This window comes from Larimichthys crocea, chromosome VI (assembly GCF_000972845.2).
Source record: "Larimichthys crocea isolate SSNF chromosome VI, L_crocea_2.0, whole genome shotgun sequence".
NCBI classification, from domain to species: Eukaryota; Metazoa; Chordata; class Actinopteri; family Sciaenidae; genus Larimichthys; species Larimichthys crocea.
Window position 1 is genome coordinate 9,256,779 of NC_040016.1, and position 17,883 is coordinate 9,274,661.

Below are 17,883 nucleotides of genomic sequence, written 5' to 3' on the forward strand. Positions count from 1 at the left end.
CAGCTTGTAAGGTTTTACCCCATACAGAAGCTCCTCATGATTTTATATTTAATACACAAAACTCATGTTAATTAACTGCAAAAGCACTACTTTCTAACACTATAAACAAAGGTATAAATTCTTTATGGGGTTATTGTTGACATAACATTTAAGCTTTTGTCAAGTATATTGTTCTGTGAAGATAAAGCTCCAACATTATTCATCTATGTTCCTTTAGCTCTAATCTCATTGTTTTCTATCACAATATTTGCGCGTATATGTTTAAGAAGAACTTCATCATTACACGCCTACATTTGTTTATCCAGTCCCCTCTGAGTTGGCGTCTTGTCCCCCTACCTACATCTCAACCTTTTTTTGTGTATATGTGTATTTTTTGTTGGGCATATTTGCTTCTATTCAGAATATATGGTTTGTGTCTTAACCATGATGGTAGCTCAACAATGCCCTCTCAGGTATATTCAATGCCCAGCTGAGAAACAGGCAACAAAATCACATTTCCTCGTTTAATTCAATAATCAGAGGAAGAAAATCTAAATGAATAATAATGATAATAATGGTAACTGTGGACATAGACCACCACAGTGAAAGCAACTATTCCAGATGGCCAGTAATATAACATGTCACCTGATTTTCTATTGGTGATTTTGAATTAAACTGAATTATATTTTTAGCTGATCATTTACTTTGTAATGTCCTTGTAAGGCTGTAAGATTCTCTGACATATGTCTTTGAAATCCTGTGTAGTTTGCCGTCACTTGTCGGCAATCTGTCTCAGTGGGAATATTACATATTCTGAGTCATGAATTACTCTATGCTGTGTGATATGGATTTCATCATTAACAGCCTCTTACATGCTCCTGACTCAAGACATGACAGGTTGAGTCATATTAAAACGGCATCTTTGTAAATACTTAAAATCTTGGAGTGAGTCTCGGTGTTCACTCTTGTCCTCAGATAGATATTGTGATTAATAATGAAAAGACAAGTCTCAATAATATACTGTCCATTGTGTATCATGTTCTCCCTTCATGTTATAGCCTGGAGGCGTCTGACACTACTGAGGTGGGAACAGACGCCACTGACAGCAACGTTTCTGTCAGACTTATTGACACTAATCTTATATTCAACAAAATCCAGCTCAGAGATAAACAACTGCAGGTAAAGGAAATATAAAATTCAGTTCTGTGTCTGGAAAATCAGTGTGACTACATCTCTTATTACTTCCTTATTATGTTTCAAGTGAATTACTAATGAGGTGATACTTATTACTTATTAATCATACTCAATGTTTTTTTTATTATAAATGAAATATTGAACACAGAAGACTGAGCTAAATGAGACTGACCAAGTGAAGTCGGTAAATTGGTACCATGTATTTCAAGTGTCCACCAGATGGGGCCATCAGCTCGTTTAAAGACACGGCTCCAGTAGGAAGTGGAGGTTTGGTTGACTTACAGTGTAGTACAGTATGTGATGGCTGCATGAAACTGAATAATTATACCAAATATGTATGCACCAGATTAATATACAAAAGTTGACCACAGTCTGAGGTTTTTGCTGCCAAAGCATCACTTAGTCTGGTATGACCAGTAGCCTTTGATGCCTCATATGAGCTCAGCAACATTACTGGGTTATTTCACTGACTGACTCACTGACTATTCCATTATTGCGCTACAACTCTCCTACATTTACTGCCATCCCTTATTTCCCATTGTGGCTCGTGTTCTGCTGAAGTTACACTGTCTCGTGAACATAAACAAACTTGGTTCGAATGCAGTTTCAGGATTATGTTACCTTATCAGCTGCTGGCTGACACAGAGCATCGGTTGCTTTATTGGGAAAACAGAAGTGATTCATTTTACACTGAGCTTGCCTTAGTCACTCCAATCTATGTGCAACTGACGCCCTGTTTGTTTCATTATAGCAACAACAAATCCTTGCAGTAGTTTGTTCCTTCCTTGTCTGCTTCAGCCTCCATGTGTCCACTGTTAGAATGTGCACATAGTTACATTAATGGTATCTATAATTCTTGGGCCCTTTTGAGCTTTATTTAACAGACACAACTGAAGGGCGACAGGGAAGAGAGAGAGAGGGGGATGACATGCAGAAAAGGACAAAGCCCTTGTACAATATACTTCACTGTTAGCAGTCTAATAACAGTATCAACGTGTGCAGCTGTGATTCAGGAAGTCCACCACAAACACTTCCAACAATGACGCAGCAAAACATAAAAAAGGAACAAAATGCAGAGGAAAAAAACAAATGTGCAAGAGTCAGGTGATCTCTACTTTTATTTAAATTAAATCATATAGGACTTTTAAAGCATTTTAATATTTACCAAAAACACTAACCTTTTTTTTTCTGAATTAGATTTTCGTCTCTCATTAATAATCACTATATATTCATAGGTGCTAGGCAGAAAATGGAAGAAAAATATAGGCGCACAGTAGGTCAAACAGTACTGAAAGCATATCTAGGAATTGGTTGTAAACAGAAGTCAAGGCACAAACATACTGCAACAGACATGGAAATGGTACTATAAAAAGTGAGAGAATGTTAGGTACACACATACTTTAAATATCAGTTAGATTTTTGCCATAATTTCCCCCTGCATGTGAAGCTTTATTTTTTTTTTTTTTTTCCTTTTCCAACGTTTTAATATTTTTTATTTTCTTTTTATAGGAATGTTAGATAATTTGTGCAGATTACAGAGCTAATATTTGTCATGTTGAGTCATGCAGAACAATATACGGTTTGGCTATGAATGATGAACTTATGTAAACATTATTAAAAAAAAAGAAAGAAAAAAAAAAGCAGTTTCCTTTATCGATCATATTTTATGTCCATACCTGTGCTTCATCGCTTCAAAAATAAGCTTCATGTGATTAAAAGTTTAATAATTTGCACATCAGAATCTCTAAAAGTAAAATGAATGCATTTATATAAAAACATTTTCCTTTGCCTCCTCTAGTAATTGAAAATAAAGAAGAAGAAGAAGAAAAAAAAGAACAAAAATACAATAAGAAATGTTGATTTTTTTTGTGGTCATAGCCCAAAGAGTTAACAATACGAGTGACTGTATCAGCAATCGTTTAAATTCCACAAGGCTCGTCAGGTTTTCAGTCTCTTAGGTGTCTTTATAAAAAGCAGATCAAAGCAGAAATTGTGGTTGGCCAGTGCAGTCATTCATGATGTGTGTATATTCCCCTATCTTTATGGTCACCGGAACTGTTCAAGTAATCTAAAAAAAAAATAAAAAATCAAAAGCACAAAACACAGATTAGTCAAATTAAAAACAGGCTTCATTTTGTGACTAACTCACTTTCTTAGTTGTTTTCTCTAATCTCACCTTGACTCTTCCTCAAACGTTTTTTTTTTCCTTTTTCATTTTTTTTAGAAGAGGCCACAGTCCTTCAGGTTGTTCTTGATGATGACGTCGGTGACGGCATCGAACACAAACTGCACGTTCTTGGTGTCGGTGGCGCAGGTGAAGTGGGTGTAGATTTCCTTGGTGTCCTTTTTCTTGTTCAGATCCTCAAATTTGGTCTGGATGTAAGCCTGGGCCTCCTCGTACTTGTTAGGGCCTGAGGGACAGAGTGTGTGAAGGAGAGTTAGGAGAGCATGTAGAAGAAAATTTGCCGAGGTGAATCAGTTTCTTGCCCGAATAGACTGATTTCAACGGTTACATTTGGGTCACACAGATCAAGAGGAACTTGTTTCTCTGAAAAATAGCTACCCACATAAACAAATGTGTTTAATGTCACGTTCATTTCAAGTCATTTAACGACACTTACTGCTTCTTTTCTGATCTCCAAAATCCCTTAGAGCCATCTAGATCAACAAATATTATTTCATCCAAATGGTTTCCTAATTCAAATGTGGTAGCTACATAATTCTGCATAATTTATGCAATCTAAATGAACATTTTAACAACTGTATTATCAGTTATACTTAATACTAAGTTGATATTTTTGTACAAAAAGAGAAAATAACCATTCTGGCTACCTGCAATTGAAAATAAATAAATAAATAAATAGCGTTTAAAGATTTATGTGTTGCAGCAATAATTCTTCATCCAGATGGTTAGACGAGTCTTTAATGATTTTGAAAATACTTTCAGAGCAGCAGTAAATGTTGTTAAACAACCCTATGGGGTTTTCAAAGAGTGCTGGGTAATCATTTTTCAGAGGAACAGATGCTTATCTCTGTGGCTTAAACATAATAAAGGTAATACATAAAAAAGGCAGGTTTTGTCTCGTTTTATGGAAGTATTACTCCCCACGGACAGGATGTTTTACTCGTTTTAAAACAGTTCCATTTGACTGTTGCCATTATCAGTAAAGTGGTTGTAAAAAAGGAACATATAAAGTGAAGAGAGTCGATCTGTGTCGAGGCGTTCAGACTGTACCAGTGTACTCGGGGAAGCAGATGGTCAGAGGGCTGTGGGCGATCTTCTCCTCGAACAGGTCCTTCTTGTTGAGGAACAGGATGATGGACGTCTCTGTGAACCATTTGTTGTTGCAGATGGAGTCAAAAAGCTTCATGCTCTCATGCATCCGGTTCTGGGTGGGACGGAGAGCAAATGTAGAGATAAAGAGATTACTAGAGAGCACGACTTAGGACACAAAGGAAATGAGTTGTATGAAAACTCCAACCTCCCTCCCCGGTTGAATCTCCCTGGGAATGGGCTCTACTGTGAAGCAAAGCAGAGAAGTATGAACTCAAACTCACCATCTCCTCATCCTCAGCCAGGACCAGATCGTAAGCGCTCATGGCCACGCAGAAGATGATAGCCGTGACTCCCTCGAAGCAGTGGATCCACTTCTTCCTCTCTGACCGCTGGCCTCCAACATCAAACATCCTGCACAGACACACAGTGCAAACATGCTTGATTTTTGAAATGATGAAACCGGGCTCAGGAGAAACAATACTTTTTCACAGCTTCAAGGTCTGCCCCTAGAAATGTGTGTGTGCTCTCTCTCTGGAGAATACAGCTCTGTCTCTTCCTCTCTTCAGGGCAGGGTGTTCTGCTTGCACAGTCCTTGTCATTTTCCTGGCATTTGTTGGCATTTTAGTTTCAGTGCAGTTGCTGTGGTAACAGGCGGCCCTTAAGACAGGTTGAGGCATTGTCTGCTCCGGTGGAAAAAAAAATAAAAAAACCTGCTCACTCAACAGGCTCTATGATTGAAACTGTCTCAACAGTGTACTTCAGCAAGTCCACCACAAAGAATTAAACAATGGTGCTGTAAAAACAGTTGGCCTTTAGACAGACTGTGGCATTGGCCAGCAGTAGGTTTTTTACAAGATCCCACGTGAGCCATTCATGAAGATGGAGGATGGCTAGATGGATGAGAGAGGATGGACTGCAGCAGATCTGATACTGAGAGGAAGCTTTTCAGCTGGCAGCTACTATTTGTAGCATCCTCGAGTGACACACTTTTGTCATGACATCCTGCTAAGCAGTTTTTTCCTTTCGCAGAATTCGCCTCATTGGAACAGAAGTCTGACTTAGAAAAGTGAGTAAACAGCGCTCACCATATCAGCGACACATTTTTAGACTGTTTACCTTAACGGCGCGTTTGTCTCCAGCACTGCTTACATAAGTTAAATACATCACAGCGACACAGAACAGGTGCTGTAAGTAAACATGACAACTGGATTCGATATATGTCTGCCAAAAAATAATCAAATTAAAACAGAAATATGTAAAATAAGATGCAGACACACACACTCCTTTCATTTCCACTGCCTTAATAAAGCAGCTGACATATGAAAGTTTTGTTTCTAATGAAGTATAACACATTTCTACGTAGTTTCTGGTGTGACTACAATCTTCGGATTTCCTTAACATGGCGAGGAATTTACCATTCAACATCAGAACACATAACCACGACGACATTTACATTGTGGAAACAAGAATGTTTCTGAGAAATATGGCTGAAAACTGGCATTTAAAATAAGTAACAATGCATTCCATTAATACATATTAGTAATATTATGCGGAATCCTGTTGTGATAACGATGCAGCTGCTAAAAACCCACGCATAAGCATATTGTTTGTGAGCAAGTCCCCGCTGTAACAGTATCGAGTGGGATGAGCTGTTTAACACGTCTTCAGCTGAGCTGCCGTGATGAGACAGCAACATAAATAAAAACATTAAATCGAAAAAAAACTTCCTTTCTGTGAACTTTCCAAAGAGAGGGGAAAAAACGGTGAGCTGGCAATGACACATCACTCTTAGTACAAACATAAATGCATGACTCATAGGTGCGCACACACAAAAAAGTGAATTACTCTGCAACGGTTCATTTATTTTTTAAGGAATCTTCGATTGCTTCTACATAAAGGTTAAAAACCGCAGACTGTTATTTTCAAATAACACAGTGATGCATTGAGAAAAGTCAAATCAAGATCAGAATGGCTTTCACTGTTTGTTTCACTGGCTTATGACTCTCTGGTGCATTTATAAAACACACTCATTGTGTAAACCCTCCCATGCAAAATGTGTCAGGCAACACTCCTCTTAAGTCTCATCAAATAGCTGCTGTTAATGCAGCAGAGGTGGCCCACTTCTGCTGTCGCATACAGCCTCGGTTGGCAGTGCATGTGCTCTGCTGCACATTATATTCTGATGTGGTGACGGCACCTGTAATGATGTAAAGAGTGTTTTAACAAAATGACCTTCAGCACTTGTAAAAAAAAAAGTGGGATCTTACTTGAAGTGGAGGTCCTTGAAGGTGAAATGCGTTTCCACGATGCCGGTGGTCTTCACGCGGGTCCTCAGCACATCTTGCTGTGTGGGGATGTAATCTGACTTGGCTATCCTCTCCAGGTCATTCAGGTAGCTGATGGGAGGACAAGAACACAAACAATGAGTGTCAAATTAACGCTTTACAGAGAGGAAGGATCTGCGTGTAGCTTTAATGCAGACATAAAGTGTAAGGGGGAAGGTTGTTTCGGGTCTCGTCTGTTCCTCCACACAGACATGAGAAGAACAGAAGGGGCCTCATGCTGGCAGCAAGTTGCGTTACAGCAGCCTCGGTTACAAATTAAAGAAACTTGTGACATGTAACAAATAGTTCTAATACCTTCAGAACGTCTTTACAAAGAATACTCAAACCTTCCTCTGAAAGAACTTTAACATCCTATGGTCGGCGATATAGGAAAAGCATGGTAAGGAATAGTTTTGGTATGTTGTGTTGTCAGGACGGCAATTCAGCGTTAAAATATGATCTCTGAATGGTTTTAATGCATTACCAATGTGTACCCAGAGCCCAGAGTGGACAAACAATCTCTCAGCACAATATTCAACTTACATAAGAAAAGAATGTTTCCTAACAAAGTGTCGGTGCCGAGTGTAATCTCATACCAGCCACAGCCCGGGTGTAGATATCAGAGCCTCCGCAGCACTTCTTCACGCCACGTGTTTGACAGTTTAATCATAATCCTGCTCCCCACAGAGGTTTAGGTTGCTTTTGTACTCCACACATCAGATAGTGTGAACACTGCTTAATTTGGCCATTGGCTTTATAAGCCTTAAAGATTAATTGAATTTGGTCGGCTTACGCTAAGAAAACATACCCAACTGTGGTGGGACACAGAATCAGCACCGGCAAAATGCATTTTATACAATCTTACAGCCTCATCAGGTTTAGCTTTGGAACTGGAGGAAACATTCACCATACCCTTATAGTCTGGAACTATAGTAGAGTCTAAAGCCAGTGTGCAAGGATGGGCTATTACATTTTCATACACTCGGATGTGTGAAAAGGTTAGTCTTGTTTCCTCAAATAAACAGCAGCTGGATCCATTATTTTTTTAGATTGCACCGTGCATGCCACTTTTCTATCAAACCAGTGTGAGAGACAGAAGAGAGAGACCCCTCTCTCTCTCTCTCCCTTCCTTTCTCCGGCTCTCAGCAGGTGCTCAGACATGGATTATGGTCTAGTGCCAGACTCATTTAGTCCTCTCTTATAGCAACCGACTCTCTCAGCAGCTCTACAAAAGCCATGATGAAATGTCGTACACTGTCAACTCTCCCGGTTACTAAAATGCGAGGCCGCATTAGCCTCGCGCTTTCAGGTCTGCTTGACTTTAACAATGGCAATGAAGCAGAGATGAAGGTATGATTATACTGGCCAACACAAACAGAGAACAATATCACCTCCTCCCTGGAAGTTAAACACTATGCCTTGACTGCAAAGCAATCATTTGTGAAACACTTAACACTCCCCTGACGGTTTGCAGCACTTTCTGGAGGTGTCATATATTTTTTTTAATCAAAGGCTATGTGCATGTACAGAAATCAGTGCAGATAGTCCCTGCTGAAACTTGCAGCAGCTGCTGCTGGCAGACAAAGGTGGAGGCTCTCTGGATTTCAGAGCAGCAGTGCATCCCGGGGGGTCAGAGTGATAGCCACCTCTCACCTCCTACCAGCAGCCTCTCACAATTACCTCCTGCTCTCCCTGTTATTATATTCCATATAACAGTGCAGCCAACAAATGATCGTGTGTTCATTCATTTGGGCTACACGGCCGACTAAACCCTTTTGGAGCAAGTTGTAGGCAATATTCAAAGATTATCTTGTGCTCTATACACAGAAACTCCTCCAGGAACAACCAGATAACTCTTGGACAAGAAAATACTAGATGAATATCAATTGCAGTTTACTGGTAGAGCTGCCTTACCACAGCACATTTTATTTCAAAACATAATGATTATTTTATGCCATTAAGGCACTCACTAAGCCGCAGAGTCATTGAGCTGGTACTCTCGAGCCCGTGTGAAGCAGCTCTGGACGCCGCCGTCGGCCCACAGTCGTTGGATGACGTTGGATAGGTCTTCTGGCAGGATGCCCTGCTCCTCTGCTGCTGCTGACAGGGCAAACAGTTGGCGGGCATCATCCTGACGAGAAAAAGGCACACACCGTTAAATGAATACTTTAAAAAAGTTACATAATATTGTACTATATTGTCTTATAGTATTTATAAGGCTTTCTATAACCGGCAGCGACGAGGAGAACAGAACACGGAACAGCCGAGATTCATCAGAAACTTTCATCCTTAACTTGCCCAGTATAAACCAGATATGGTCAGCACTCATCAGCCAGCTGCCTTGCCAGCATACTAATAGTAGCTCACTGTTGTTGTGAGTCTCGAGTGTGCGCTTATGGTAATTGCTATCTCAGTCTGCTTTACTTAGAAATGACAGATAACAGCTACAACGCTGGTTGGAAAGAAAAACAGCATTTTTTTTCTTTCCGTGGTTATGTAATATAAAATTCCTGGAGCCCTCTGCGCTCCATACAAGTCCGATTTGACGTGTTTTATGGCTCGATGGAAGGAGATATGCTTTCTGGTCCAATAAGATTGCACAAGAGAGACGAGATGAAACAGAGAAACAAAGAAGTAAAGCCCAAAAGTGAGGAATAGTATGATCAGAAATGATGTATCCGTCATTGGCCTAATTGTTCAGGAGCCATCACATCATTTACCATAAGCCTCTGCACTGTAACAAATCCATTTATTAAGGCGCAGTAGCCTTGAGAAACAGACACATCAAATGGTAGACAGTACATTAATATCTGCATTAATATTTAAAGTATTCACTGCCTGCATAACCCAGAGACCTGTATTAAATGAGCAGGAAGGAATTTAACTCGCCTCTCTGAGATCTCTTGTTCCTATAATTGCATTTTTAACTAAACTTGATATTCACATTAAACATTGACATTCACTTTTTTTTTTAGAGTTTAAACAATTTGAGATCATCTAAACAGAAGCTGGGACAGGTAGCCACCAACCAGATGGGCTATTTATGTGTAAACAATCAAAGGAAGAGCATGAGAAGGGCATCGACCCCGAGCTTACATCACTTTCGTCGCACCGCTCTGACCTCACCTAAACTTTTGGTTATCTATTAGGAGAAGACTTTCATGTGTTAGTTAACCATTGTCTGGTGCTCCATCTCGGCTGTAGGTCACAGGAGGTTCAGCCGTTACAGGTTTTAAAATAACTTTGCAAAGTACAGCCCAAGATCTCAGGTCTTAAGTCATTCAGGAATGAAAATAGTCTCATTCTTATAACACGGCGATGAAAATGTCTGCTGCTCTGACGTGAAATCAGTATCAAGACGTTTGAAGAAATGATTCAGATAGACAAGTACAAGGCACTGGCAGAGGAATGCACTGCACCAGCAACTATTTGGTTACTAAACATTTGCAGCAGTTGTCATGTTTGGCAAACAATGAAAACAGCTTGTCTCTTATATATATAATAAACAAAAGAATATTGCTGAATGCTGACCGCGCTCCTTCTGGCTGTGAGACAAACATTGTCTTTTTAACTGAAATCTGTGAAAAGTTCACAAGTATTAAAGATATTAGGGATTATTGGGGTTACAGAGAAAATAAATCGGAATTTAATAGTCAGCAGACACTTCACAGCAATTGAATCCTGTGGATCAGTTTTCCTCATGTCATTTTTACAAAGAAAAGTCTCTTCTATCCTTTCTTATGTACATTTATGTAGGAGTTGATAGCGTCTTCCTCTATAACTAAATGATCTATTAACTATCTGTGAAAACAGAACATATGAATCACATCCACGAGACAATGGGTCGATAGAAAGGAATCATCATTTCCCCTCTCATGAGTAATGCCTGAATTATATTTCTGTGATCTTATCGTCGCACTGGGTGGTGCCTCTGCTGAAAGACAGCTGCTGTACTTTGTCCTTAAACAGCTCACACACACACACACACACACACACACACACACACACACAGTACACAAGTATAAGCAAGGACAGAAAATACATGCCACTGCAGGAGATCCATCTTAAACATCTGCCACCCACAGTTGATTTCCAAGTAGAAAAATGTCACGCTGCACTCGAGAGAAATTTCCTGAGCTGCATAATTTCTGCGGCTCCAAATCCTCAAGGCTAGATATGAGTGGATAGGATGGAAGCAGAGTGGAGGCTTTGGTGGTGATAAGTAGAGACGAGATCACGGAGCTGAGTGCAGCTATATTACGCTGTACTTTTAACAGGTTCCCAAAGGGTTTTTGTTAGTACAGCTCTCTATTATTAAACATCAAATGGCATGCATATGTTCATTTTAAAAAAGTATCTGTTGTTTTAAGTGTAGGACAGACAATTGTAAAACGAAAAAACAATAAACATGTGGTTTGGTCGGAGACCGCAGTCTTGTTGCCGCAAAGGGTGATGACGTGCAGAAACCTGAACTTCAGTCAAGAAGTGACAGAACTGTCAGATACATACCGCTCTCGTAGCTTCCTCATAGTCGATCTTAAGGTTAGCCATGGCTTTGATGATGGCCATAATGGACTGGATTGTGTTGCTGTAGACAACTGCTCTGTACTGCTTACACTCGTCTTCTGAGTATCCATCCTCGTGGATAATCCTGAAAACGGAGACCAGAGGGAGGGAGGGAAGGAGGGGAAGAGCAAGAGGGGAAAAAAGACGAGTATGTAACTTAAGCCGAAATCGCAATGTGACAATAAAACAGATGTACACGCAGTGATGAAAATAAATACTGTTTGCTGACTTCAATCACTCTCCACAACCCGAGAAGAAGAATGCTGGCACTTAATACTCATTTAAAATTTGTATTTGCTGTTAATCTCCTCCTAAAAGTGGTACGCATTTACCATCAATCAAAAACAATGCAGTTAACCAAAGTGCTTTGTGTAGTAAAGATGCAAATGCAACAAGAATACAATCTATCATAAAGTATCAGGTTGTTATCAAGGAACCTAAACATAGAGTTAGTGCATTAAAAATGGCCATGTGTGTATATTATATTATTAATATTATTATTAACACATTTCATTGCTAGATTGATGTGATGAATGTAATATTAAGCAGGATTTTCTTTTTTTCGTTCTGTGGTTGAAGAAGCTCTGGCTTCAGTTTGTCGCCTTGTGAAAATGTTGTCCATTATCTGTTACCATAATTTCTTTAGAACCAATCAAGGATGATCCAGTCCTACATGCATGTGGTCAGAAATCACAATCCTGCTGGGGTTCAGTGCTGGGAAAATTCAGCCGTTTTTTATATCTCTCAGCCAGAGGACACTAAAACAAATATTTACTTGCTGTGGAAAGAGACAGAGAGAAATAGGCATGTAGCTAAAGAACCGTGGGGCTGAAACAGAAGCTGGTGGGCTGTGAATCAAACAGAACCGTCTCCCTTGGCCTGTCACAGCCTAGAGACCAGAGTCACACAGCCAGGAAGCTCATTGGTTGTGTGATGTGTTGAATCGGACCTCATTAAAATGTGTGAGCCCATCATGAAACACTGAGTCACAGCCAATAACAGGACTAAAAGCCCAGTGTTTTCCCTCACATCGAAACAACTCTTGTACTCATTTCACAAAATCAGTTTTGACTGACTTGATTTTGAAACAATTTGTTTTAGAAAACATGATTTAAATTGGGGGTTTTAAAACTGTAATCTAACATAATAACACACCATGTGGACTGGATATGGTTGGACAATAATTGTCACCTAGCTCAAGAATTCAGGTTTGCTACACTTGTTTAAATGCAGATTTGGATTATCTGAATATATGCAGTCTCTTTTAATATCTGTAAAAGCACAACAGCAGGAAACACAGAGTTCATACCTCCCCAAGGCACGGTCCTTTAAAGTTTATTCTAATAATAGAAAATAGAGTTTGTAGTCGGCATATTAATCCAGATCCGCATCAAAACAATACAAATCATACAGGATAACGTTTGGATAATATCTGGAATAATACTGGGAGGTTCAGAGCTGTGTAAAATGATGAGTTGTATCACTTCAAGTGAGTAGTACTCATGATATTTCATAGATTAGGGTAAATATATAGGAGCAGTACACATAAATATACATAATTAGGTTTGTATAATAACCTATAGAGGCTGCCTAAAATAAAATCTGTAAAAAAACAAAAAAAGAAACATCTGTTGAGTACTTTTGACTTTTGGCATTTCCTTTGAACTGGAAACTGTGTAATGCTTATTACTTTGTATGGACATTGTGAGCTGCTTCCTTCTCATTTAAATATTTCATTACTGCTGCGTTAAAAATAACCACGGAGGACATTTTCAATAGAACTCTAAAACTGGATTAAATTGAAATCCCATCATTAACGCTGTCAGATCTGGTGGCTGTCACATTTTTGCAAGCAGAATTATCCTTTCTTTCTGTCACAGCATGTAAGTCTAGTGTCAGACGAAGGGAATGTTGTTTTGAATTTTTTGAATTTCTCTTGAAGAACTTCAAAACTTCTTGAATGAAACCCCATCATTAGCGCTGCAGCTTCCTGAGACTCTCAAACATTTTTGAATGCGCGTTTATCCTTTCGTCAGAATTAAGAATGGGAAAATTCCCCAGAGCATCTTTGAAATCTATTTTATGTTTTCATTTCACAAAAATAGGAGATCTGATGTCTAGTCTGGAACTGAGGGTTTATATCTGAGTCATGTTTGTTCTCTATTTTCAGAGAAAGGATTCACTCATACTCCTCCATGAGTGAGAAGGCAGCAGTGTTGTCTGCAACACACCGAGTAGATTAATGTATGAATGTATGAGTACATGTATGTGGGAGAAGTGGATGTGTGCTTTTGGTAATGACATATCAAAAGCAAAAGCTTTAAGCGTGTAGGTGTTCACTGATATGTGAGAGGATTTTAGAGAACCGAGTATCTGAGAGATTTGTCAAATTGCTTCAGTCAGTGAAGGCCGAACAGGAACACTAAGAACTCGACTACACATCAGCTCTGAAAAAAAAGCACATTTGGCGCCATCTTCTCAACCCTCTGTTTTAAGAACGGTTTCAGAGGGACTGACAGGAGGGAAATTTCAAAGCCAGGAAACCAGCGGTTTCATTTACGCTTCGATGCACAGTAATCAGAGCCTCGGCTACAAGACAACAAAAAAGTAGTGTTTGTGCTCCACCTTGCTCATATCTTTTCTCGTTCCTTTTGAGACCGCAAACAAATTATTTGAGTTGTTACAGGTCGTGCTGGCTTGAACATACACCGCACCGATTTTTCTTTGATTTGCAAACTGTAATCTTGGTTAGAGTTATTGATTTTGGAACATCCTCCCAAAGCGTGTTTTACATATCTCACTTCATCTTCACGTTGTGAGGCTATTACAGATTTCCCTGGAAGGTTTTTGTTTAAACAAACAAACAAAACCAACCAGTTAAGCCCTACAGCTGAAAGCAGGAACAATCAGCAAACCAACAGACAGGGTTTACATTGCGAAATGACTCACTGCCTCTCGAAACTCTCAAACGTTGTGTGTTCCTCCTCTGCGTTGTAAAACGAACCAGAGTTCAGCAAATGCACGGCCAATTTCCTTGCCTTGAATTTATTCACAATCCAGTCATGCTGTATAACTTGAGTTAGATGTACCTTTATGGATCCTGGTACCTGCTGTGGTCCATTTGGAGCACATTAGAGTACAGTACAGATGTCAAAAGATGTCTGTATATCGATTTGATCAGTCCCTTAACAATAGTTTCTCTCCTGCACGGCTGGTGATAAATGTTCATGCAGTGTTGCCTGTTAATGGCCTATTTCAAGCCTGACAGACAAACTGGGCCAAACTCTATACATTACTCACTACATCAGCGAGCTGGAAGATTGCATTTATCAGAGAGGGGACATCCCTGTATGCAATATCAGCTGCAGTGCAGGAGTAAGATAAAGCTCGGCTCTGTGTGCGTTGGTGTGTGTGTCCCTGAAACAGTAGAACAAGATGTTTCCTCCACTTCCTATAGAAATTACACTAAATACTTCGATTAACACCTACTGTCCTTGAATTAAAAATAAATATGTTTTGATAAAAGTGACCATTTACAGAGCTCCATCCCAAAAGAAACACGTTAAGTCTTCTCCTGTGCTGCCAGAGCTAAAACCATGTTTTATTGTCCATATAAATGTCTTTGGTTTCACCTTAAACATTAAAAGATTCATAAAAACACAATTTAAGCCGAAGCCATACACAACAGCACATTAACCAACTCAAGTCAAGAGCACCACCCTGTATCCTGGTCTACCAGATCCTAGTTTCACTGAGCATCTTGACAGCACCTATTTTTTGATTTTTTTCCATACAGGTCTATTTTTTTTTTAGCAAACTGAAAATACACATAAAAACAGGTGGATGGAAATGATTCATGGGAACATGTTTGACAACCAGAACATAATATTATGTTGTGCAATCACTGCGGGCGAGGGCTGAGATTAAAAAAACCTAGGATATTTTGTTGTGAATTAAATAAAAAAGTGCTGCCTACCTGCTTCAATATGCACAGATGCATGTGCGGTTATGATTTATCAATTCATGTACATACTAATCCCGAAGGAAGCGATGTAAATGGAAAAACCATCTGTATTCAAATTTTTCCTAATATTGTGAAAACATATTTAATTTGCCAGAGATGGTGGGAGGAAAAGCAAAACAATGAAGCAGTCACTCACTTCATCTGCTTCACAATGGTGCTCTTCCCCGACTCTCCAGCACCTGCGGAGAGAACAAAAACAGGCAGAGGTTAAAAATATACTCCTGTTAGCTGAGAAATGTAAACAGGCAGCCAGAAAGGCCGCCTCACATCTGGACCCATGTCTTGCTTCCCCTCCTCCCTTTTTACCTCCCAGCCTCGGCTTCATCTCTCATTTTTATTCTGCAGCAGCATCCCGTCCTCTCTTACTGTAGAGCTACTAGGGATTCTGCTCTTTTAGTTATAACTCGATCAGGTCTGTCTGTAGTCTGAATCCAGATGGCAAAACAGAGGTGTCTTAATTTCACACTGAAAAACATTTGGAAGGAACAAAAACCACCTGCCATCCTATTCCCCTCTTCTTACTCGGAGACAAGTCACTTTATCATGGTTAACATTTTAATGGAAACGTCTTGCACACTGACAGGATATGGGCTTTTCTTATCCACTCCTATGTTTATTCTAACAGCCTGAGGCGACCAGAGAGAGCTCATCTGCCACAAGGAATCTAACACTACACACACACTACACACACCCAGGGGTGCCTGTCAGTGCACTTTTCAGTCGTACTCGCCCCGGGGTGAAGTCTTTCTGGGTTGACCCTCAAAATACACTACTACACAGCATGCAGCACGCACATGCACAGTGAAGCCTCTGGGTAGGAATGGGCCAAGATAGTTTTCCACAGGCAGCTGTCATCTCCTACTCCTCTGTGGTACATGAGCTCAGACTGGCTAATGGAGCAGAACGTGCTGTTTGCCTTGGAATTAAGTTTTAAGAAAAATCTGAAAGATGTTGACGGTCTAAAAGTTGTGTCAAAGCTGTGTAGTAAGTCGGAATAGGTGACTTAAAATGTAACGAAGCTAGAGTGTCAGAGGTCTGAGTGCACATGGGCACCACTGTGAAAGTGATTCTACCAAATACACTGTGACATCCTCCATTTTATATCCACCTCATGGTTCTTATGTCTCCTCTCTGCCCACCGAGCAATTTGTAAATCACACTGTGATGAAAGCGCTCCATCCATCTGCTGTACAGTCTGTGGGCCATATTGTTAAGCAGGAGGAAAAGCGAGAAGAAATGCTCGCTCTGGCTCACTGCATACCTTGAGCGTGAATTGAAAAAAAAACTGTAAACAGATCCCCTGATGACGAAAAGGAGGCAGGGCTGGTTCAATGGAAATGGGCACCGTGCAGTTATTTTGTCAGAATGCAGACGGAGTAGTCAGCCGTGAATAAATCATATGTGCCGTTACAGATGAGCTTGGCTCTATTTAAGCTGGTTTGGTTTAAAGCCTTTTCTTAAACCTCCACACACTGATTTTGCATAACTATTAGAACATCCTCTAAACACTAATAAAGGAAACTAATCATTTATAATTTGCACTAATCTAGAAAAGTACGACAGGCGTGACCAAGCTTGTCCCCGGGAGCCTCTGCGGCTCAGCCGGAGAACATAGTCAGAACATAGTTTCTAGACCCGTGAGTTCATGAATCTGACTGACCAGGGCAAAGCTAGCAGGCCTCTCTTTCACCACCCCCACATGCACACACACGCACACACACACACACGCACACACACACACACACACACACACACACACACACACACACACACACACACACACACGGTTTCCAGAAAGTAGTAAACATGCCCTTTGGAGTTTGTCCAATGAACCTGAAGCTGCTAACAGTTAGGAATGAGCAGTGAAGTTTGGCACATACCTTGGATGCCACTGCTGCTTTGATTAACAAATAGGTACAACACAAATACACTTAACCTCCTGGCAGACTTTGTATATTCTCAGTTTTCAAGCAAGTGCACGTGGAATCTGTTTGGAGTTCAAAATAAAGTCTGCTCCTCATTATACATTTAATGTGAAAGGACAACACTCTTAAACACAAGGGATTAGAGTACAATGTGAGGTTTTATGCACAAAAATAATGGATTACATAATGATTACTTCTGCTGCGGTAATCCTTACTATTTGTACTTCCGTGACCACATACAGTGCGCACACGTATGCAGAGGCAAGTCCTGCACTTTTTAACTTTAATATTTCATACTTGCCAGCTGGCGGTAAAAGGCTGACAACAACTGTACAAGCACTTGTACTTTAATAAGAAGGGCTGCAGAATTCCTGCAGGGCTGGGCACACATAGTTTCTTCTAATAACTGAATAAAACACAGACACAAACACACACAGAGGATGCTTTTGTCATGATCACTAATGCGATACGAGTGGCAATCACTCTCAAGCGTATGTTGCTGATGATTCTGTGGGAAAAAGCTATGACAGGAACCCCGAGGCCGGACTGACACCACCGATCCTGTTGCTATTAAACAACACACTGTCTGATCAG

General features: G+C 40.1%; 1 protein-coding gene across 1 annotated transcript in view; it reads right to left on the reverse strand.

Annotated features, from left to right (window-relative positions):
• Positions 1-2,273: 2,273 nt before the first annotated feature.
• Positions 2,274-17,883, reverse strand: part of LOC104930488 (guanine nucleotide-binding protein G(i) subunit alpha-2) — a 49,412-nt gene continuing 33,802 nt past the window's right edge. Inside the window, exons 2-9 of the mRNA XM_010745291.3 lie at positions 15,501-15,543; positions 11,284-11,425; positions 8,745-8,905; positions 6,718-6,846; positions 4,732-4,861; positions 4,409-4,562; positions 3,350-3,584; positions 2,274-3,241 (exon numbers count right to left, since the gene is read on the reverse strand). Coding sequence (XP_010743593.1) covers positions 3,394-3,584; positions 4,409-4,562; positions 4,732-4,861; positions 6,718-6,846; positions 8,745-8,905; positions 11,284-11,425; positions 15,501-15,543 — 950 coding nt within the window. The 3' untranslated portion in view covers positions 2,274-3,241; positions 3,350-3,393. The remainder of the gene's footprint in view (positions 3,242-3,349; positions 3,585-4,408; positions 4,563-4,731; positions 4,862-6,717; positions 6,847-8,744; positions 8,906-11,283; positions 11,426-15,500; positions 15,544-17,883) is intronic.